We start from the raw sequence: 23,023 nt of genomic DNA, 5'->3' as shown, positions 1-23,023 counted from the left end.
CACTGGCCACTTCAAAAAGGGCAGAACTTTGGACTGATAGAGGCGGCCAGGTGCTTCACATCCTTATCAACCCTTGGTATCGTCCGGGGTTTGTTGGAACTTGATATGTAGGAGTTATTTATATACGCTGGATATACTTTGTCAGGTGTATGTATTACACTCTGTGGGTTGCCCTCTGACTGTCTGGTGTGTTTTGATGGCAGAAGTTCCTAATATTAATGTAGCCCAATTAATCAATTATTTCCTTTATGCATAATGCTTTTTGTGTCCTATTTACCAGTTCTTTGTCTACAAAGGTCAGGAAGATATTCTCCTCTGCTATCTTCTAGAAGCAAAGGGAAGCCCCCAGAAGGACTGCCATGCAGCATATCTAGCCAGGAACCAATCAGACTAGAAGAAAAGGAAAAGGGCCCCAAAAGATCTATCTTCAAGAGGAAAAGAAAATAGTACTAATAGAAGAGAATACCTGATTATGGTTGAACAAATGGAAAACAAAAAACACTTACAGTCCTGTGGAAAATCTGTCAACTTCAGAAAGAACAAAAAGTTGCACAGGAAAGAAAATGTAATCATAACACACTGCTAGTTAGCAGTGAATAAAAGTCCTAAGTTAAACACTGAATATAAATTTAACAACAACAACAAATAATAGATATCACTATACTAGAAGAATAGAAAGGAGGAGCTAAAAGTAATTCATGGAGTTAAGAGTACAAAATCCTCATCTTCCATAATAGCAAGTTAATAGATAATTAATAAAGTCAATAAATAAAGATGTAACAGAATATGTTTATCTTTTTTTTTTTTTTTTAAGATGGAGGTAAATACCAAAAGAAACTACTTAAAGAGTTTGGGGAGATCAACTTAGGGGTGAGGTGGAATGGGATAGGAAAATGTTGCTTTTCCTTCTGAGCTCTGTATATTATTTGAAATTTTGAACTATGTGTATGTATTAATTGGATAACAAAAGAATTAATTTTTCCAAATGAGGCAGGGTAAAGATAGGGGGTTATGAACTTGAAGCAAATAGAAACAATTCGAAATGATTATTTTTTCTTTCTTTAAACATTGTATCTTAGGCTCTAGATTAGATCTTGAAATGAAGGACAACTGAGTCAAAATGATATATATCACAGGCAAACTACTGACCCAGACATTGTAAATCATTTCTAGGAACAGCTAGTAATTCATATTGAATCCAAAGAACACTTCACACATAAGTACATGATAGAATGAGCTCATTTTTTATTTAAAAAGGAGGGGTGTTCAAGTGTGTATATTTTATGTGTGTGTGTGTGTGTACATTTGGGAAGACTATAAACCCTGGCTATAACATATATATACTTTTTAGTTAAAATTTTATTCATGATCATATTCTTAATCACAATATATTTAATTGCAAAACAACCTGTCTTAGAATAATACAGTATGAGATGCATTTGACCAACAGTACAAATACAGTAATTATAATACTCAAATCTTAGGTTCATAGATATTTAATGTATTACATGTGCATGACAATTAAAAAAAAAATCCTGTCTTGAAAACTTTATAGAAGCACTTCTCCTTTCATCAAATATAAGGCTCACATGAGCCTATAACAAAACTTAATACTGTTCATGTGTCAAAGGACAAGGCTAAGCAATAAGTTATTCTTTTAAAAATATCTATGAACCAGAACAATTTTCTTTTTGAGTTTAAGAAGCCAAATACTATTAAGGAATATTTTAAGGCTGAATAGAATCAACAAAGGTAAATAAGGAGATTGGGAAGAAAGAAATAGTTCAATATTAACAATGCAGTATATCTGCCAGGTTCCTGTGCTCAGCCAGATCATCTTGAAAACATGAATTCTGAGTTTAGTAAAGTGTCGTACAGTATCTAGTTACATCAGGTACCTGATGAAAGTGCTTTTCTGAAACTGTTTCTTCTCTTTTATATATGGACTTTAAAGAAATCCAAACATATACTGCAATGCAGTGTTTTGAAAAACATATAAACTGCAGAAATGCCCACAATAACAAATGATATCAGGAGGTACAGTAATTGAAAGGTATCAGGACGTATAGGTACAGTTAATTGAAATGGCATGGTAATGTGAAATGTTAAAAGGAATGGTAATGTGAAATATAAAAAGGATGACCAGATAATTTCTACTTCCAAACCTGAAGTAAAATTACAGAATGATGAGCTCATTACTTTATGTAGCAACTAGGAATTGCTACCTTTAAAATATTAATTCTTTCAATGCTTATTTTTGGATTGCCTACTATTTAACAGGTACCATGTTTGGTGCTACACTGATTAATAAAACAAGGTTCTCTGCAAAGAAAGAAATCTTGGTCTAGGAAGTACTCATTATATACTTCTTACAAATTTAGTTAAGTATGGCTTTTGGAACTAAAGAAAAAAAATTTTCCAAAAAGTTAACTTTCTAATTAAGAATGCATACGCACATAAATAGTTAAGTCAAGATTTCAGAGGCTCATAAATACTTAGAAACTCTAAATTGCTAATTGACACATTTCAGTTGATGTGATACCTGTCTCATCAACTGCCTGCATATTTTTCCCAAAGTACATTCTTAACACGCAAAAATTTTTAAAACAATGAAACAAACATTTCAGCCATTCTTGCATACCTACTCTTAGTAAAATACAGAACAAGTTGCAATTTTTAATCGGGACATCGAAGACAATTTAAACCAATCATATTATTCAAGTGAAACAGATGTCCTGAATTTTGTAACACCATCAGCAAACCTGGAGAGATGCAACTGTGATTGAATGTGTGAAGCTGTTAGAATTAATCTTCATCATCTCTTTGAAGAGGTATTATCTGAATTTCTTTGGCTATCCTTTCTCCTAATGTCTTATTGTTTGAAGCAATTATTCTTCGTGACATCAAATCAAATGGTCCACCTAAAATCAAATACGGAACATGGTTATATCCTGTACAAAAGTAATTCCTATAAAACTTGCATAGCAATATGTACTATGGTCAATCATAACATTTTAATACTTTTGACTATCTTTAAAAAGATCTATGCTGTCATATAACCATAATGTTTAAAGCTTTGATAATACATAAATGAGTTTCTAAGCACCTTCTTTTAGTAAATACCAGTTGTGGAGGGAACTGGTATCTCAATCACACTAGTCTGGAAAATGTCATCTTTTCTCTATTTCACCGTTTGTGTGTTCTATTTCTTCTTTTTATTACTCTTATTACCTCTTTAATGTTTGGGAATCTATGGACAGAAAATCTGACTCCAATGCATTTTCACTCCACTCTCCTTCCCATTTCCTTAATACTTTGCTGCCTTTCTCCCAGGCCACCTTTCTCCCAGGCCACTGATGAATTATTTTAACACAGGTTCACTCTTACTTTTAAAAATCTCACCACCAGCGCAGAGGAAATACGTAGCCCCTCTAGGCTCAAGGCAGAAAGTGATGGTGGAGGAAGTCCATGTTCAACCACCACCATGGTCACCATTCAGAGAACTCTTGGTACAATTCTCAGATTCAGTGACCTTCTTGACTTTTTCTATAGCCTCTCAGAGTTCCTGATACTCATATTTGAAGAGGCTAAGCCATTTATGATTATTAATCCCATGCTACCATTAGCTCCTTAGCCTTGCCTCTATCTCCCAATGTTTGTTATTTTGATTGTGTAGAAAATTACATGGCTGTTTTTGCCTTAAGAGCCGAGGTATAACATGTAACAAACATTAAAGGAAAAAAGCCATATATAGAGGAAGGTCCGACAGATATGGAAAGAAAAATGCTTTACCGTCCCATAATTTTACCTGTTACATCCAAGAGTACTCCACCAGCTTCAGTCACAATAACACCAGCACCTGCTACATCCCAGCAGTGAATTCCCATTTCATAATATGCATCTGCAACTCCAGCTGCCACAAGGCACATATTAAGAGCTGCTGTTCCAACACCTCGGATTCTAACAAATAACATTTTAAAAATAAGATAGAAAAAGAAATTATTTCAAATAAGGCATTCCTCCTTAACTTCAGTTTCTTTTAAGTGTTGACTGATGCAACAGTCATGATGCATTATATAAATGACAAAACTAATCCTTATGAAGCAATCATTTATAATATAAACTTTAAAACAAGGATATTTTGGGGAAAAAAACTGAAGAAAATGCTGGAGCTTCCCTGGTGGCACAGTGGTTGAGAGTCTACCTGCTAATGCAGGGGACACGGGTTCGAGCCCTGGTCTGGGAGGATCCCACATGCCGCGGAGCAACTAGGCCCGTGAGCCACAACTACTGAGCCTGCGCGTCTGGAGCCTGTGCTCCGCAACAGGAGAGGCCACGATAGTGAGAGGCCTGTGCACCGCGATGAAGAGTGGCCCCCGCTTGCCACAACTAGAGAAAGCCCTCGCACAGAAACGAAGACCCAACACAGCAAAAATAAATTAATTAAAAAAAAGAAAAAAAAACTGAAGAAAATGCTATAATTCTACTATCATGGCATGCATGTATATTCATTGTGGTCTAAACCCAGGGACAATAGCCCCACAATACAAGTAGTTTATAGAAGGGTGAAAATGTACTCCTGGTCATCCCCAACTGCATGGGCATCAGTATATGTGACCAAAGAGATAACAGCACTGGTGGGCTCTGCTTAGATCTAGGCCTGCCCGGAAAGATTATTTCAGGTTTGCCTTCTCACAGTAGCTTTTCCTTGGAAATATATCAAGTTAAGGTAAGTACAGACATTACTTTATTAGCCATTATAATAATAACTGATTCAGGAAAGAATCATCAATAAACGCTAGGGCTTCCCTGGTGGCGCAGTGGTTGGGAGTCCGCCTGCCGATGCGGGGGACGAGGGTTCGTGCCCCGGTCCGGGAAGATCCCACATGCCGCGGAGTGGCTGGTCCCGTGAGCCGTGGCCGCTGAGCCTGCGCGTCCGGAGCCTGTGCTCCGCAACGGGAGAGGCCACAGCAGTGAGAGGCCCGCGTACCGCAAAAAAAATAAATAAATAAAATAAAAATAAAAAATAAACGCTAAAATGAGTGGATGAATGATATTTACATATCAAAGTATCTCCCTATAAGATACACAATAATTACAATGGGAAAGATAGCAAGATCATTACCAAGTGATCAAAGTTAATATTCAATAATGGGACAAAAAGGTACCATGTGCCTCCTGATATAATGTACTGAGAAGGAAATAACAGTACTTCTGTAGCATTCCTGCCCCAAATGCATAACCCAAATCTAATCATGAGGAAACCCAACAAATTCAAATCAAAAGGCATACTATAAAATAATTACCCTATGTTTTTCAAAAATGTCAAGGTCATAAAAGATAGACTAAGCAACTGCTCCAGGTTAAAAGAAATTGATGAGAAATGGCACCTAAATGCAGTGTATGATCCTGGATTGGATCTTGGATTAGAATTCTTTCAAAATACGAATTAAGTCACTATATTAGATAATGTATCAAACTTAATTTCCTGATTTTAGTAATTGTGGTTATGTTAAAGAATGTCCCTTTTATCAAAAATATACACACTGAAATGTTTAAGAAAAAGAGGTCATCATGTCTGTAAGTTACTACTTTCAAATGGGTTTTACTCAAGCTTCTTTTTTAGTTGTTTAAACCTCTGAAAATAAAGCAGTTAGGTTTGTTCAGTGAGTTCCTTCACTATTTATTTTTAAAGAAATAAGGGGATTCCACATATGAGTGGTATCATATGGTATGTGGAATCTAATTTTTAAAAATGAAACAAATGAACTTACTTACAAAACAGAAACAGACTTAAAGATATAGAAAACAAGCCATGGTTACCAAAGGGGAGACACAGTGGGGAGGGATAAATCAGGAGCTTGGGATGAACATACACACACTGGGATGAACACACACACACTACTATATGTAAGACAGATAACCAACAAGGACCTACTGTACAGCACAGGAAACTCTACTCAATATTCTGGGATAACCTATATGAAAAAAGAATCTAAAAGAGGATGAATATATGTATATGTATTAACTGAATCACTTTGCTGTACACCTGAACTAACAAAACACTGTAAATTAACTATACCCCAATAAAATTAAAATAAAAAAAAAGAAATAATGGGAAATTGATGACTAATGTGGTATTTGTTTTGTTTCTTAAAAATAAAAAAAGTACTGCACCTGAGTACATCCTTCATGCCAAAGCATTTTTTTTTTAAAAAAGATCAGAATTACATGATGCTCTTGATTTCAAATACATTTTACTGCCTATATTCTTACTATATATCAAATTTAAGAAAGAACTAGCAACCTCAATAAACTTTCATAGGTGTTTGACTGCTTTCCAAATATATAAACCCAAATTAACTTTAGTGGCTTTTTTTAGTTTATAAATAATGGTGTATTTTCCTCCTCTTCTCAAGGGTATGTGATAGTTCACATCTCATGTCATAGAAAGAAAATACCAAGATAGCTCACAAATTATCTCTTGGTATTCTATTCAAACATAGAACCCTAGGCTGGAAGAACAATGCTATACGCAGTTCTTCCAGCACAGCATATAGGCTATGCTTCTGTCTACTTTTGATGTGTATCAATGGTTCTCAGTCAAGAGGTCTTTTGATCAGAAAGCATATTCTTTTATGGACAAATAATACTAAATATTATTAATTACCAAATAATTGAGGCTGTGGTCTAGATTTTGCATATGTGTCCTGAATTCTATGTTTGTCTGATCCTCCTATACAGCTAGGATGGTATAGAGTAAAAAAGACTATCTTCAGAATCACAAAGATTTGAGTTTGCTCCCCTACTTAGTTGCTTAAAAACTATAATTTTGAAAAAGTTTCTTCTTCAAATTTTAGCTTTCTTGTCATCAAAATGGAGATACCAACTTACCTTGGCTATGGCTGCAATGATTAGAAACAACAGATGTAAAGCACCTAGCAGAGGGCCTAGCACATAAAAGAGCCTCAAAAAATAGTAGCTATATTTATGAAGAAATTATTCCCTAAAGCATGATACCAGAAAACATCATTAAAGTAAACAAATACAGTGCATTTCATTAAACAAATCCTAAAAAATTACACAAAGGAAATTGACCCATAATGATTTACTTTGCCTCATAAATGTCATTTATAATTAATATATAATTATACTTCAATTTAAAATAAAAGGAGGTGGTATCTCTTGGGACAAAGTGAAGGAAAAGCAGGAGCTAAGAGTGAAAAAATTAAAGATCCTGAGAAATGAAAGAGAAACAAGACATGCCAATCCTCACCTCCCACCACCACTTAGCAGAAATTCATAACAGAACCTATACAGAAGGGTAGAACTGACAGGATAAGGAGCTCTGAAACCAGGAACCCAGATCGCAAAGTGAACAGAAATAGAAAAAGTAGACACATCCACACAAATCTACTGTGAAACATCAGACATTGCTAATAAAAGTGTTTGGGGTTTTTTTGACTCATGAAGTGTCTCTGCAAAAAATTAAGCACAGCAATGAATAAAACAAGGAAAAAATAAAACAAGAGATGACTGAACTCAGAAAAGAAGTGGGACAAAAAAGACAAAATTCTATCAGAAAAGAAGACTAAATCGCAAGGTCCCCTAAAGAGAACAGATGCAAATGAAAACTTAATAAAGGGCAGTGAGGAAAAGCGATAAAAGAAAGAAGTAAAATGGGTCGGAGAGAAAGTGGCTGCAAGGGAAGAAACAAAGAAGATTTAATGTTCCTGCTGGTGTCTCTGAAGAAGAAAATGAAAACAGCAGAAGTGAACTAATACTTAAAACTAAAACTCAAGAAAACTTTCCAGAAAAAAAAAAAAAAAGATATGAATCTACCTGTTATAGGGAGAAAACATCCCAGAATGAGCAATTCCAAGATATACTGTTATAAAAGTGTCAGCCATGGAAGATTAAAAGAAAAAAATTTTTCTCAGAGCCTCCAAGTAAAAAATGAAATAATTTAAAAGCCAAGATTAAATTGGCATCAGATTTCTCATAACATACAAAGCAAGGCAACAGTATAATAGCTTTTTCTTTTTAATTTGGGTTTTTTATTTATTTACTTATTTTAGTTTTGGCTGTGTTGGGTCTTCATTGCCGCGCATGGGCTTTCTCTAGTTGCAGCGAGCGGGGGCTCCAGTAGTTGTGGCACACGGGCTTAGTTGCTCCACGGCATGTGGGATCTTCCTGGATCAGGGCTCAAACCCGTGTCCCCTGCATTGGCAGGCAGATTCTTAACCACTGCGCCACCAGGGAAGCCCTGTAATAGCATTTTTAAGAAATGTACTTCAGGACTTCCCTGGTGGCGCAGTGGTTAAGCATCCGTCTGCCAACGCAGGGGACATGGGTTCGATCCGTGGTCCGGGAAGATCCACATGCCTTGGAGCAACTAAGTCCGTGCACCACAACTACTGAGCCTGCGCTCTAGAGCTCACGTGCCACAACTACTGAAGCCCGTGCACCTAGAGCCCGTGCTCTGCAACAAGAGAAGCCACCGCAGTGAGAAGCTCACGCACCGCAATGAAGAGTAGCCCCCACTCACCGCAACTAGAGAAAACCCACGAAGCAAAACGTAAGTAAATAAAAAAATAATAAATTTCTAAAAAAAAAAGAAAAAAAAGAAATGTACTTTATACTTTCTTTCACTAAAGATGTTCTATCCAGCCAAGCTGTCCTTCACGTTTCAAGACCATAGAAAAACAGTTTGGAATGTGCCAGATCTCATGGAATACTGTGTACATGTGCCCTTCTCAAGGAATCTACTAAGAGATGAGCTTCATCTAATCTAAAGGTGATTGGTGTTAAATCAAAAACAAACAGAGACCAGCCTTGAAAATTCCCTGAGCAGACAAAACCAGTTTAGTCATGCAAACAAAGCTTAATTTAGCATATTTTGCAAAACTAACTCAACCTGGGTCATTTCTTGCTTATGCTTCTGGAAATGACAAGCAAAACTTAAGTTGTTTCTCAAGGCTGATATGAGGTAACCACTAATCAATTCCCTATCATTTAAAAAAATTCTATTATAGCCAATCACTGTGAAGAATAAATAGTCACTGCTTTCCACTTTATAAGCTGCTTTATAACAATATATGCCTGAGCCTCATTTCATGTTTTGGTCAGGGTGTTCCTGGTTTGCAAACTGTCTTTTTGGTGTGTGCACAATAAACTTTTACTAATTATACTTCAGTGATTCGCTGGTTTTAATTCTGTTATTTATGAACTTTTGACACCAGGAAAACTTCATGGAAGGACTGTGGAACTTCATGGAAAAACTAAGACCACAGGATGGGACCGTGGGTGAAAGAATACGTAATAATAATACGTCTGACAAAGTAGAAAGAATGCAACTTAAAAAACTGGATGAAAAGGGAGAGAAAAAGGGGAAAGTAGAGTAAAATCACTGAATGTCATATAGGTAACAGGCGGAAGCCAAAACGTTCTGGAGCCTTTACAGAGAGTAAATGGTCAAGTAAGAAAAGAGAATATTAAGAGCATTATAAAGAGTTTTAATATAAAAGAAACACGCTAGAATAAAATTGAACCTTTCATAAATTTCTATTTCTAAAAAGAAAAAAAGCAGAGAGGATACACCAAATAAATACAGTAACTATAACATAATATACAAAGTAATTACAATGTAAGGTAATACAACAAAGAGACCAAACAAAACGGTCAATATCAATAAATGAGTAAGCCTAACATTTTTATGAAAAGAAAAAAGATTTTCAAATTGATTATAAAGCAAAACTCCACTCTATGCTGTATTCAAGAGATGCACTTAAAACTCAGTGATTCAAAAGGACTAAAAATAAGAGTGGACAAAGATTTACCAGGCACAATTCTGATGTCAAAGCAGATTTCAAGTTCAAACATCAAAGTACAATACAGAATGTACTTTTGTTTCAGTGCATATGGAAGTTCCACAAAAACTGATCATATACTGGGCACAAAGAAAACATAAAGTTCCATAATATATATTTATTACAATGTAATAAAACTACACATTAAAAATGAAATTAAAAAAAGCAAAAAAAGTCATTTCCTCGTAGAAATTTAAGAACACAACTCTTGGGTGAAAAGGGAAATACAAACAGAAGTAACAAATTTTGTGAAAAATAATTGAAATGAAAACACATCAGAATCTATGGGATACATTTAAAGCAGTAATCAGGTAAAAATTCATAGCCTAAATACTTACATCAATAAAAATCAAATCATAAAAATAAATTCTCTACTTAAAAAGGAAAAAATAAAGGAAACAACAAAATGAACAAAAAGAAAGCACAATGATGAAAATAATAAAGCAGAGGAGAAAAACAGTAGACCAGATTAATAAGCAAAATCCTGGTTCTTTGAAAAAACATAAAATAGACAAACCACCAAGTAACTTAATCAAGACTTTTTAAAAAGAAGAAGAAAGCACAAATATACAAAATAAGAAATGATAAGGGGGAAATAACTACTGATACAGAGAGGCCAGAAATAAACTATAAGATTCTACCTTGTATACCTCTATGCAAATAACTTGAAAACTTAGAGGAAGTGGGTAATTACTTAGGCTGTGGAAATGTTCTGGATTAAAGGTGGCCAAAGAGACATGGCAACTAAACATAATACTGACACTAGACTGAATCTTGCACTGGAGGAAGAAAAATGCTATAAAAGACATTATTAGATCAACTGACAAAGCTATATATGGATGGATGGTAGACTAGATAAAGAGCAAATTCATGAAGTCAATAATTGTACTGTGGTTATGGAAGAGAGTATCCTTATTCTTAGGAAATAACAAACTGAAGTATTTAGGGGTAAAGAGCCATGATCTAAATAATTTACCATGAAATAGTTCAGGGAAAAAAAGGAGTATATTTACACAAACACACACACACACATACACAGAGAGAGGGAGAGAGAGACAGACACAGAGAAAAGAAGGAATGATAAAATGATAAAGCAAACGGGGTACAATGTTAACAATAGGTGAATCTGGATAAAGTGTATACTCCTGTTTCTTGTAGTTTTTTATTTCCGAAAATTTTGTTAAATTTGAAATTATTTTCAAATAAAAGTTTTAAAAATTACATTATAAAATTAGAATTATGGTACTGATCCCATGTCTATTAATTAAAATTTTCATTTCTAAAGAAAAATGCATTCCTTAGAATGTCAAATTATCTATAATGTTAACAAAGAATGTTCAACTTTTGGGAAAAAGTGAAAAGAGCTTACCCATGGATGGGAAGGCAAAGAAGCCTTTCCATATTGGAAAGAATAATTCTCACAGTCTCTGGTGTTCTGGAAGAGCCCAACTCTGTCACCAAGAGTGATTTGGTAACATCTAAAAGAAAATGTTTTAAATAATCATTAGAGTTTATTAATAAGAATTCTGATAAAAAATTTGACACTTGTAACTCAGAACAAATTGGACATTTTTATTCCTCTTCCTAGTTGTATCATATTTGTTTCTTTCTAAGGCTTTAAATATTAAAATACTTATCAATTTATTATCTTTTAGTTATTTTATCATCATTTTTATAATCAACAAAAAGAGTCTAGCTCCTTACACCACCCCCCCAAAAGTACAGAATATAACCAATCTGCCTGTATGCATGACACATTTAGTGGGAAACGAGCAAATGTCTTACATATTTTTTTTTAAAGTGGAATCTAGGGGGTTTCTCTGGTGGTGCAGTGGTTGAGAGTCCGCCTGCCAATGCAGGGGACATGGGTTCGTGCCCCGGTCCGGGAAGATCCCACATGCCACGGAGCAGCTAGGCCCGTGAGTCATGGCCGCTGAGCCTGCGCGTCTGGAGCCTGTGCTCCGCAACGGGAGAGGCCACAACAGTGAGAGACCCGCGTACCGCAAAAAAAAAAAAAAAAAAAAGTGGAATCTAGAAATTAAATAATTTATATATAGATTTGAAAAAGACAAAAATTAAAATTAAATGGTAGCACTGTTGGCAGGAATGTAAAGTGGTGCAGCCATTATGGAAAACAGTATGGAGGTTCCTCAAAAAACTAAAAATGGAGTTGCTGTATGATCCAGCAATCCCACTCCTGGGCATATATCCAGATAAAACTATAATTTGAAAAGATACATGCATCCCTATGTTCGTGGCAGCACTATTTACAATAGCCAAGATGCAGAAACAACCTAAATGTCCATCAACAAATTAATGGATAAAGAAGATGTGGTATATACATACAATGGAATATTACTCAGCCATAAAAAAGAATGAAATAATGCCATTTGCAGCTACATGGATGGACCTGGAGATTATGATACTAAACGAAGTAAATCAGAAAAAGAAAGATACCACATGATATCACTTATATGTGGAATCTAAAATATCACGCAAATGAACATATCTACAAAACAGAAACAGACTCAGATATAGAGAACAGACTTGTGGTTGCCAAGGGGGATGGAAGGATTGGGAGTTTGGGACTAGCAGATGCAAACTATTATATACAGAATGCATAAACAACAAGGCTTACTGTACAGCACAGGGAACTATATTCAATATCTTGTGATAAAGCATAATGGAAAAGAATATGAAAAAGAATATATATGTATAACTGAATGTTGGGTTAGTTTCTGCTATACAGCAAAGTGATTCAGTTATACATATATATGTATTCTTTTTCATATTCTTTTCCATTATGGCTTATCACAAGATATTGAATATAGTTCCCTGTGCTATACAGTAGAACTTTGTTGTTTATGCATCCTATATATAATAGTTTTATGCCTCATTTTTAATGATTCCCAACTTGAAGTGCCTTTTCCCCCTCAATTTACTAATAACTGGGCCCAATGGCATCAGAACAAAGGAATTCTACAAAGAATTTGAGATGCAGTGGCTGAAGCAATAAAACATGAAGGCCATGAGGGCAGAGAGTCATTCTTACTCATCTTCCTCCCCAGCCCCTGACAAAACGCAAGCCTCAAGTGTCTTCTGCTCCATCGCACTTGCTTCCCCTGCTTCCACTACTACATCCAAAATTGTGGTCACAATTAAAAAGTACAGAGAAAACAGACACAATTTATGAATCAGTTAACACTTGGAGAGCTCTACAGGTTAACATTCAAAAACAGTAGCATACGAATACATAATATCAATCACACCAAAAATGAGAGGATAAACCAACCTTCTTGGCGTGAAACCTGTAGTTTTTGACCATTACAAAAGGCACCTTTTCCTTTCCGGCCAGTATACATCTTATCCTCCATGCAACTGTATACAATTCCAAATTCCATCTGCAGAAGGAAAGCAAGTTTCCTTTACCAAACCTGAGTATTCTCTCTCATGTCATCCATACTTTTTCTAAGAAAGTAACAAGAAAATCTGGTATACTAATAATGTTTTCAAATGGCTAAACCATGGGATATTTAAAATGCTAATTCCCAGCTTAGTCAGAGGAAAGAAGTCATCAGACCTAAACACTTGACTCCTGTCTCATCCATTTCTGAATTTAAGGGCACCCACCTTGACCTCTCTCCCTCCTGCCTCAGATGAAGACAGGTTGCTCCTGTTTTCTAGGGTGAATCCTTCTTCCTGTTAAACTTCTCTGAAAAACTGCTCCATCAACAGATCCCTCCTCTCTTGGACTTTCATTCCGGGACTTCTCGCCAAATTTCTTCCTCCCTCACAAAACCTTCAAAACATTACCTTCTCCTTTTCTCTTCACTGCCAAAGAGTGGTCTAGACTTTGCATCTCCCATTCTCTTACTACACTACAATTTGGCTTCTTCTCTGATCACGCATCTCCTGAAACTCCTTGCAAAGAGATCATCAACGCACTCTTGCTGACCAAATGCGTCTTCTGAAGATTTGGAGACTGCTGACCATCACCAGTTAATCCCATACTCCGTGTTCCTGGCAGTATTCTCCTAGACCTCCTACTACACTCACTGATCTGTCTTGGTGTCACAGTTTCTTATGACCTTCTTCTCTGCCTAACCCCTAAAAGTTGTGTTCCCCAGAGTTTTTCATTCTTCCTCTTCTTCCATTTCCCTTTTAGCTCTCTCGATTCTTACAGGTTTGTTCTTTCCAGTCCACAAATTCAACTACCTCTCTAACTGTGGCTCCCACCAACCCCATCTTAACAGGTCAGTAGCTGTGCTTCAGAACCTAGGCTTGCAGAAACCTCAATTGAGGAAGTCAAACTCACTCACTACCTGATCACTCACGCCTCATTCCTTCCCCATTAGTCACTTCCTTCCAATTTTATCTTGAAAACACTTCCTGATTTTTGGCATTTCCTCAGCCACTCTCCCCACCTCCATCTGAGTTCAGAATCACCTGCCCCTCTGGTGTGACCTCTACATTGCTGGAATTATCTGTCACTCTGCACTTGAAAACCTCTACTGGTTTCCTACCACCTAAAAACAAAATCTAAATGTTCTGACATGGACAGGCCACGGTGCCTCACGGCAAGACCACAACTAACTCACCTCATTGGTTCTGCTCCTGCCATTTCCAGAGGTTTGCCCACAATGAACATCTCACCGTTCCCCACACACATCATGCTCTTCTCCAAACTGTTCTTTCTGATTAAAATGCTTTCTTTTTCTTCTTTATCTGGCAAACCCCTAATTTGCTATGACCCAACTCACATGACTAAATTCTAAGACCCATTACATTTAGTATGAAGATTTCCCCAAACAACTCCTGGCAGAATTGGTTACACCCTCTTCATGTTCTCATAGTATTTTTTTTTTTTTTCACAGTTCCACCACATATTACCTTTATCTGTTCACACATGTAACTTTTGCACTGAACTGGGAGTTCAACAGCCCAGGGCTGATTAACTGAGAAATGCTCACCTATCTCCCTTTGAATGTTCTCAGTGATTAACACAATCCTGTGCCTAAGATTTCATTTGCACTAATCTGTGTTTTTATTTTCAGAGATTCCTTAACTCTCTTGTGTACATGCTGATCAAATATATCGCAAGCCCCTTGAAGACAGTTATGTAAGATGTTAGTAAACATCATTCGTGTTTTGATCAATCAAATACCCAAACAACACGGAAATGCAACAGGTAGAGATTGTACTCTACTGGGCTTTAGATACAGCAAGTGTTCAGGTTCCTGAACATAGTCTGCATTTTCTAACCATGCTTGGCCCCTTCCACTTCCTGATGTTTCCCTTCACAATGCCCACTAAAGCATTCCTAGCTCAAAGCACACCTCTTCCATTAAGCATTTTAGACCCTACATCAACGCCTATCTTATCTGACTCTATCATATATATAATGGTGATTAAATACTGAATCATATTTCAGTTATTTGTGTGTATTTTTTCCTTATAAAATCTTCTCAGAAAACATTACATTTTCTTCACTGGAAAAAGTATCATGACAAGTTTAACAGTTCTGGAGTTTATTTCAAAATAATGCAGCTACATAAATTGAATAGAGACAAACCTAAATTTATTACGGAGACACATTTACTCTTTCTCAAAAAATGAGAGCAAGGCATTTTACCACCCATAAATTTAAACAACATACCTTTTTATTAACAACAAAGCCAATTGAAACAGCTACAAAAGGAAATCTTAAAAAAAAAAAACACACATAAATTTATCAAAATAGAACTTATTTTCAACAAACATGTTTTTTCATAATAAAACTGCTTACAATTTTTTTCATATGAACAGTCTTATCCCTCCTCCCCCAGAACTGTGTGTACAGTATGCAACCCTTTGTGTAAATCGTAGGGGATGGGGAGGGTAGAATATACAGATGCATACATACAGGATGCTTCTACAGGCATGAGACATCTCTGAAAGGATTCACAAGAAGCTGATAACAATGGTCACCTCCAGAGATGGGTCCTGAGAAGCTGGGGTCAGAAGTGGGAAGGCCACTTGGCACTGTATGCCATTTCATACCATTTAAATGTAGAATTCCATTAATATAGTTTTAATTTTAACAAAAATGGGATCATACTATATATTATAATCTTCTCTATGTTATATAATATTATGAGCATCTTTCCACATTAACATTCCATCACAAAACGATTCTACATCTTAGCTTTATGGCTTTAACAATTCTATTAGTAAAGATACATACAGCTAGCTACATGGTAACTTCAAATATAACAACTATGTGTCATCCCACCAAACTAGGCTACTCATTTGAACTCTCACTGGCAATTCTATCAGGCTTTCTTCTAAATATCCTGAGTTATATACTTACTTTGTGCCAGGCACTAGAGTAAGTTCTTATATAAATGTACAACTCATTGAGTCGCATCAACAAGCAATTCTATGAGGCAGGTACCATTAATGTGCCCATTTTATAGAATGAAAAAAAAACAAAAACTGAAGCCTAGAAAGATTAAGAACTTGCTCAAGGTCACGATTCACACATCTTAAAACCCATGCTCTTTTTAACAGTTTTTTTCTCCTGGATTGAACCCATTCTATATAGACAACACTCCAGTATTGAGTTAGTTATTTCCTTAATTGATCTCAAAGGAGCAATGTTGCTTGCATACATTTTTATGTGGTTTCAACAGTGAGAAAAAGAATGGTGAACAGGGCACTTCCCTGCACAGGACAAGTCTACAACATTAATACTTCATCACCTCTTCCATAGCTGATGAAAATTATGCATAATACACTTACAAACTACTCTACAATTTACACAATTCTCTAAAGTATATATGTTTGTGAACAAAAGATCCAACAGTCCATTCAGTTAATACAGTAACAGTAATTACAATATTAAAATTTTTAAAACATACCCATGTACAAAGTTAGTTGTTCCATCAATAGGGTCAATGATCCACGTAGGGCTGTCAGTTAAAATACTTTTTTCCCCAGCTGCCACAGATTCCTCACCAATGAAACTAAAAACAAAAATGACAAACTCTGAATCTTTACATTGCTTTCAACAATTTTCAAACCTTAAGCTACCCAGGGTCTACTATAAAACATAACAAAAGTCCGTACACTACACTTTTCTATTGTTTTTCCTGCAGACTGATGAAAGTGAGAAAGTTTTACTTCCCCCAGAACAAAGTCATGTGAAAAATAACAGAATCTGAAACTCTCAAATGTAATGCCAGGATAAGTGAAGGCACACATGCTGAAAAGGGAATTTGTTGCAGATGAGAACTTACTAAGGAAATGTGGAGGTTTTAAAAATAAGTCCACAGATTCGCTCATACTCCTCTCTTCAAGAGGTAGAGCCTAACACCCTTTGCCTTGAGTGTGAATTTGGACTTAGTGACTCGTTTCTAACCAATAGAAAAACGTGGAAGTGACAACGTGCAACTTGGAAGACTCGTTCACAAAATGGCACTGAGGTTTCCATCTTATTCACTCTATTTCTTCCTCCCTCCCCTTCCCTCTGTTGCTCTGGGGGAAGCCGGCCACCATGTTATCAGCTGCTCTGTGGAGAGGCCCAGATGGTAAGGAACTGAGCGGAGCTGCCGCAGACAACCCATGAGGAACTGAAGTCAGCAACAATCACATAAGTGAATGGCCCCTTCAGCCCCAGTTGAGCCTGAGGTGACCCACAGTTAGTTTGACTATAACGTTACGCGACCCTGGCAAGAACAACGCAGCCCAACTGCTACCACATTCCTGACCCTAGAAAACTCTAAGATAATAAATGTTTTCTGTCTAGAGCTGCTAAGTTTTTAGGGTAACTTGCTATACAGCAATAGATAATATACAGAACATTAAATAAGTCAATGAGAAAGCAAATCACCCACCAAAATTACTGTGTCTACATGCTTTCCTAAAACACGCTACACAGTAAATCTCAGGTGAATTCTGTAAATGGTGTCTGAGTTCACTGGATTTCTTCTTTCCGTTGCTACTTTCTTTTTTATTTATGTCCTTTATTCAATACTGAACAGTCCTAATAATCATTATCATAATTTTCTTGTATCTTTTTCTCTTGGCTATAAACCTTTTCATTGAGAAGACATATATTTAGCTTTAAACATTTTTTTTCTCCTCAGTGACTAAAATACCAGGAATGGCCAATGGCATGATCACGAAGAAGTAGAGAATGACAATGTTAAACCCTTAAAATGATGACAATATTTTGGTTATATTTCTGTGCCTATAAAGAAAGCCCTGATTTTAGTATTTTCTCTCAAACTCCTTAAAGCTACCATAACTTTAGCACCTAAAAAATTTGCAATATAGAGAATAAAACTGAACTTTTAAATCTTGTCTATGCCAGCCACTTGTCACGTCAACTTCCCAGCATCCAAACACTCCTCTTACTATAATGGAATCCAAATAGCCCCTGTTCACTGCTCCCTGGAAGTGTGAGTTTAGGCAAACAATCTCAGTTCAGCTAGCAGATGTTCTTGCCCAGGGTTTGTAATCTTGAGCTAATGGGGTAAAGATATCCAAAGTGAGCAGGGTCAGGAGTGAGGCTACCAGCAGCATCTGAAGCAATGGCTCCTAACCCTAACCCTAACCCTAACCCTAACCCAATCCTAACCAGCTCTGCCTTCCTCCCTGGTTCCCACCTGAGCCCTGCTCTCAGGGCTCCTGAGCTGCCCAACACCCTCCAAATAAATTCCCGTTCAGCTTAAATTAAGTATAGTCAATTACTGAGTCTAAAATCAAAATTTCTGTCTAGTACTATTGACTCCAACCTAGATTTCATTTTTATCACAAGAAATTGAAATAAGAAATACCTGTGAGATGGATACTTTTCCTTTATGGAAGAGATAAGCATTTTTTCAACTTTTTGGTCAGTAGCAGTTACCAAATCAACTGGAGAACTTTTGATCATAATATTCATTTCGTTTTTTAGGGCTTCACGAGCCATCTAAAAAGATTTTTTGGTAAGCAAATAGGAAAAGCATAAGTCATTTTAAATCAAACTAAAAGATGAAATACAGAAATGGTTTGAAACATTCAATCTGTCTTAAATGATATTCTTAAATATTTCTTATCACAGTGTAAATAAAATAAATCCTTAGGGGTTATGACCTTCTAGGTATAAAATCATAGAATCTTACATCCTATTTTAGATTCACAACTGTCATCACAAAAAGTTTAATGACATTAAATTAAAGTATCACTCCACTAAAGTTTAATAAAATGAAAACAAATACAGATTAATCAAAGTATATGTTTTGTTTAACAAGGCAACCACACGCTGTCCACATTCAACACATCATGGCTGAAAAGATTTCAGTTCATACCTCTCCAGCTTGTCTTGCTAGGGTTACTGCATAATCCATGCATTCCTGCCAAGGATCAGCCATCTTCTGAACAGATTTAACACGTACAAAGATACAGCAGTTACAAATCTCTAAAAATCTTAATCATAGACTAGTTAGTTCACAAAAACACTTCAATTTGCAAAATACTTTTATTCAGGATTTACCCTCTACCTGATTCTAGAGTTCAGTTTTTTTCAGTATTCACTCACAGGTCCATTAAGAAACACTTTTTATCTAAATTACTTCACTTCTACTGTAGAAACATTTTCATAACAAAAAGTATTCTATAAAAGTGTCTCCCAAAGTGCCCATACCATACAACATTTTAAAAAACAGCATTGGTCTAGTGAATGGAGAAGAAAGGATACAAGAAATATCTTAAAAGACAGGTGCATGTTTGGGTTAAGAATAAAGTGAAAATTAGAGAAAGAACACAGGGAACACAGACAGTTTTCAGTATCTGCAGTTTTGGCACCCGTGCATTCCACTAGCCACAGATAGAAATTAAAGAAGCTTTGAAGGGAAGGGGTAGAAGGCACATGTACTAATTGAATGTCAGGTAGTTCAGTACTTTATACATGCGAATTTATTTTTAATGAGGTTGTAAAGATGAAGAACTTAAAGCTCAGTGATTATAAATAATTTGCTTTATTAGACAGATGACCCAGTCAGAATTCGAACTCAATTCTGAATTTAAAGTCCACTTCTCTTTCTATCATAACATTCTGAGGAAAGAAAATTCCAGGACTAAAAAAATAACAATAAAGTAAAAAAGGAATTTCCCCAAGTTTCAGAGAGGAAAAAAAACAACACATTTTTGTCTTCTGAACTGTCCAGCTTCCCACTGACTTCTGAAGAGAAGACTAAACTAACTCACCACTGGCTTGACCACACTCTCAAACCTGTACCCAGGACGGTGAAGCTTTTCAAGCTGTCAGACTCAGAAAAATGTGGATCATTTATAAAACAACCCTAATTTTGTCATCTTTATATTTGAGAATAACTTACACAGAGTTTCACCTTGAAGACTGGTCGGAAATCCCAATCATTGGTGCTCACAGTATAGGAATGGGGAGGGGAAGAGAGGGAGGGGAAGGGAAGGGAGGACAAAGGACAGATACTTTGAGCTGTTTCGGCTAGTTGCTTCTTCTTCTTGATATGAGCATTTAAATAATTTTAAAAGGAAGCCACTCTTTGAGTTATAGGAGTAACTGCTTAGAGCACTTCAAGAATTGTTTCCAGCCTTTTTTTTTTCATTCTTACTTACTCCCATTTCTTTCTTCTAGGCTTAAACAGAACTAGATGTTCTCACTATGAATCTGCTTTCTAGCCAGAAACTTTGCTTAAGCCATTCATATCTCCCTGTACTAACAGCACTGATATCTCCTACCAATTTTTCCAGGCTCACTTCAAAAGCTACCCTTTCTTCTAGGGATTCTCCACCCAGAAGTCATAATCTGTTTAACCATTCAAGAGCTATGTGCTGAATATCTATTATATGCTGTGCAATGCATCACAGTGAGGAAAAACAGGCAGAGTTCACACTTACTCTCTAGTGGATAGTCAGGTATTAATCAAAAAAAAAATCACAGACCACATGCAACATCACAAATGCAATAAAGGCTACGCAGAAGTGCAATGAGAAGCATGTAACAGGGGAACTCTGACCTGGTTTCAGGTACCAGATACGGTTTCCCTAAGAACATGGTTCAACCAAGTTTTGACGGACAAGAGAATAGGTATTAACTAACTCAACTGCAGGACTCCTGGTATGTGAAGAGCAACTGAAAGGCCTAAGTGTGACAGCTCAGAGATCAAGAGGAATGGGGGAGGGGTGAGGCCGGGGGATAGTAGGGCTCATCCCCAGGGAGGCCTTAGAGGTAAGATTTTGATTTGAGAGCCATGAGGAATCACTACATTGTGGCTGCTGAACAGAATGGATTAGAGGGTGGAGGGAAGAGTAGACAGTGGGGATATTTGCTTTGGGAGGTAAAGCTGAGGGCACTTAGCAATAGATTGGATATGGAGTATGAGGGAGAGGAAGAGTTTAATGATGCCCAGATGTCTCACTTTGGCAACTGAATGGATAATGGTGACATTTACTGAAACACGGAGCAATAGAAGAGTCAAATTTGGGATCTGGGTAGGAGGTCGGGAGAACAAAAGTTTAATGAGTAGAGGATGAGGAACCTTTGTGAAACCAAAAGGAGATGTCAATTAGGCAGCTGGCTGTATGCATCCTGACCTCAGAAGAGAGGTATGGCCTGCAGATTTAAATATGCAAGTCACCTGAGTAGGCAACAACTGAGTCCTGAGTCTGAATGACACTCCTTAGGATGGAACATGCCATGAGAAGCTCAGAGGACACCCAAGCCTGGAAGACCCCATAAAACTTTGTACATCACTCTTAGGGCACTCAGGAATGTTTTCCTTACATTTCGGTCATTTGCATGCATGCCTTATCTTTCCAACCAGTTTTGAGTATATCTCAAAAAGGAACACATTTTGTTCACTTTCTCAAAGACAAACACATGAAACATTTTCAACTTTTTCTGTCCTGGTTACCATCTTCCCTGCGGTGGGAGCCATGCCACCTTCCTGCCACCTGTCCCCAGCAGCGGGACTGCGGACAGCACGGGATCAGGGGCATACACCGGGACTACACGCCCCTGGACGTATGCCAGGTCTCTCTGAGCTTCTTTGGAATCGGTAAAATGAAAAAGAGGGAATTATTCTACACAAGCTGCCGCAAAGGTTCAGCGAGATCCCCGGGGCGAAACCGCTACACACGCAGGGACCGTTCCTGGTGTCACTCGGCCGCGGCTCAAGACAAAACAGCAGGGGTGAAGGCGCCCCAACTGCGGCCTCTGTCGCTGGGCGCCACCCCGCACCGCTGACCGAGCCCACCCACTCCAAACCACTCCGGAGAGCCGCCCGCGCCCGCAGCGCCCGACGACCCCCCGCAAGGGCTGGTGCTGGATCGCAGGAAGGAAAGTCTCACCTCGGGGTGAAGGGCTTGAGGCTCACTAGGATACCAGCCGCATCCAACGCTGGCCTCTTCCGGAGAGAGAGGAGGGTCAGGCTGGTAACGCCTCCGACAGGAAGTCCCACCCCTGCAGCCCCGCCCACGGGGTTCGGCTTCTTCTGGCCCCGCCTCACAACGGAGCATAGCCCTCCAACCCCCAACTCCCTGCCCCACCCCCAGCCCCAAGCTGCGCTGGTGATCGCTTCCTGACCCGTCCCCCTCTGCCTGGTCCTTCCAGATCTGACCTCTTCTTTTTCGTCTGTGGTTCTTCTGACTTTCTTTCTCCTGTCTGTACATTCTTCTGTAATTTTTAAAAAATTCCTTTCCTCTATTTTGCCCATCCCTTATGTCTTCCATTCCTTCCAATTTTCCTGTTTCCCTTTCTTTGTCCCAGTCTTTTATTCCATACTACCCTTTTGGCAAAACACAAACTGGAGATACGACTCTAGCTTTGCAACTTTTATTTGTTAAAACTATGCTGGGTAAACCTACACTATATACATATTGTAGGGGTTCATAACGGAGCGTCCCCCAAATGTTCCATTTTTGCATGAGGATTATTTTTGAGCTAAAGGCAACTGAGACCTGGTGAGTGCAAGAGAAAATACTCTCCCTCCCTTAACTACCTAGAAGAATTTAAACTGGAAATTTTTCTCAGAAAAGAGTTATTACTGGAGATATGCTTTATCTAAAGGGCCCCATCTATATGGTAGGGCAAATATCTAATTACCAAACATCTGCTTTTCTTCTTATCATCCTCCTGTCCTTGGAAGCCC

At 37.4% G+C, this 23,023-nt stretch overlaps 1 protein-coding gene across 3 annotated transcripts; it reads right to left on the bottom strand.

The window, feature by feature from the left end:
• Positions 1 to 1,240: 1,240 nt before the first annotated feature.
• Positions 1,241 to 22,291, bottom strand: IMPA1 (inositol monophosphatase 1). Of its 3 annotated transcripts, none has more exons than XM_029223056.1 (9): positions 22,224 to 22,291; positions 19,202 to 19,267; positions 18,689 to 18,822; positions 16,769 to 16,873; positions 15,526 to 15,571; positions 13,162 to 13,270; positions 11,239 to 11,347; positions 3,809 to 3,960; positions 1,241 to 2,921 (listed from the first exon to the last, which is right to left on the bottom strand). In XM_029223056.1, exons 2-9 carry the CDS (start codon positions 19,262 to 19,264, stop codon positions 2,806 to 2,808), a joined length of 834 nt encoding a protein of 277 aa, XP_029078889.1. In that variant the 5' UTR covers positions 19,265 to 19,267; positions 22,224 to 22,291; the 3' UTR covers positions 1,241 to 2,805. The 3 variants fall into 3 exon arrangements, with proteins under 3 accessions (XP_029078889.1, XP_029078890.1, XP_029078891.1); XM_029223057.1 differs by having other exon boundaries at positions 19,202 to 19,264; positions 22,224 to 22,271; XM_029223058.1 differs by lacking the exons at positions 1,241 to 2,921; positions 3,809 to 3,960 and adding an exon at positions 4,368 to 4,943.
• Positions 22,292 to 23,023: the final 732 nt, after the last annotated feature.

Source organism: Monodon monoceros, unplaced genomic scaffold (genome assembly GCF_005190385.1).
Source record: "Monodon monoceros isolate NGI ecotype Baffin Bay Population unplaced genomic scaffold, NGI_Narwhal_1 Super_Scaffold_14, whole genome shotgun sequence".
NCBI lineage: Eukaryota > Metazoa > Chordata > Mammalia > Artiodactyla > Monodontidae > Monodon > Monodon monoceros.
Note: the sequence above shows the minus strand (reverse complement) of the source record. Positions and strands in the feature narration are given on the sequence as shown.

Coding starts and splice junctions, on each gene's coding strand:
- IMPA1 (XM_029223056.1), bottom strand. CDS start 19,264: ATGGCTGATCCTTGGCAGGAATGCATGGATTATGCAGTAACCCTAGCA. Junction 18,823..19,201: donor TAGCAAGACAAGCTGGAGAG/GTATGAACTGAA, acceptor AAATCTTTTTAG/ATGGCTCGTGAAGCCCTAAA. Junction 13,271..15,525: donor GCTTTGTTGTTAATAAAAAG/GTATGTTGTTTA, acceptor TTCCTTCTGCAG/ATGGAATTTGGAATTGTATA.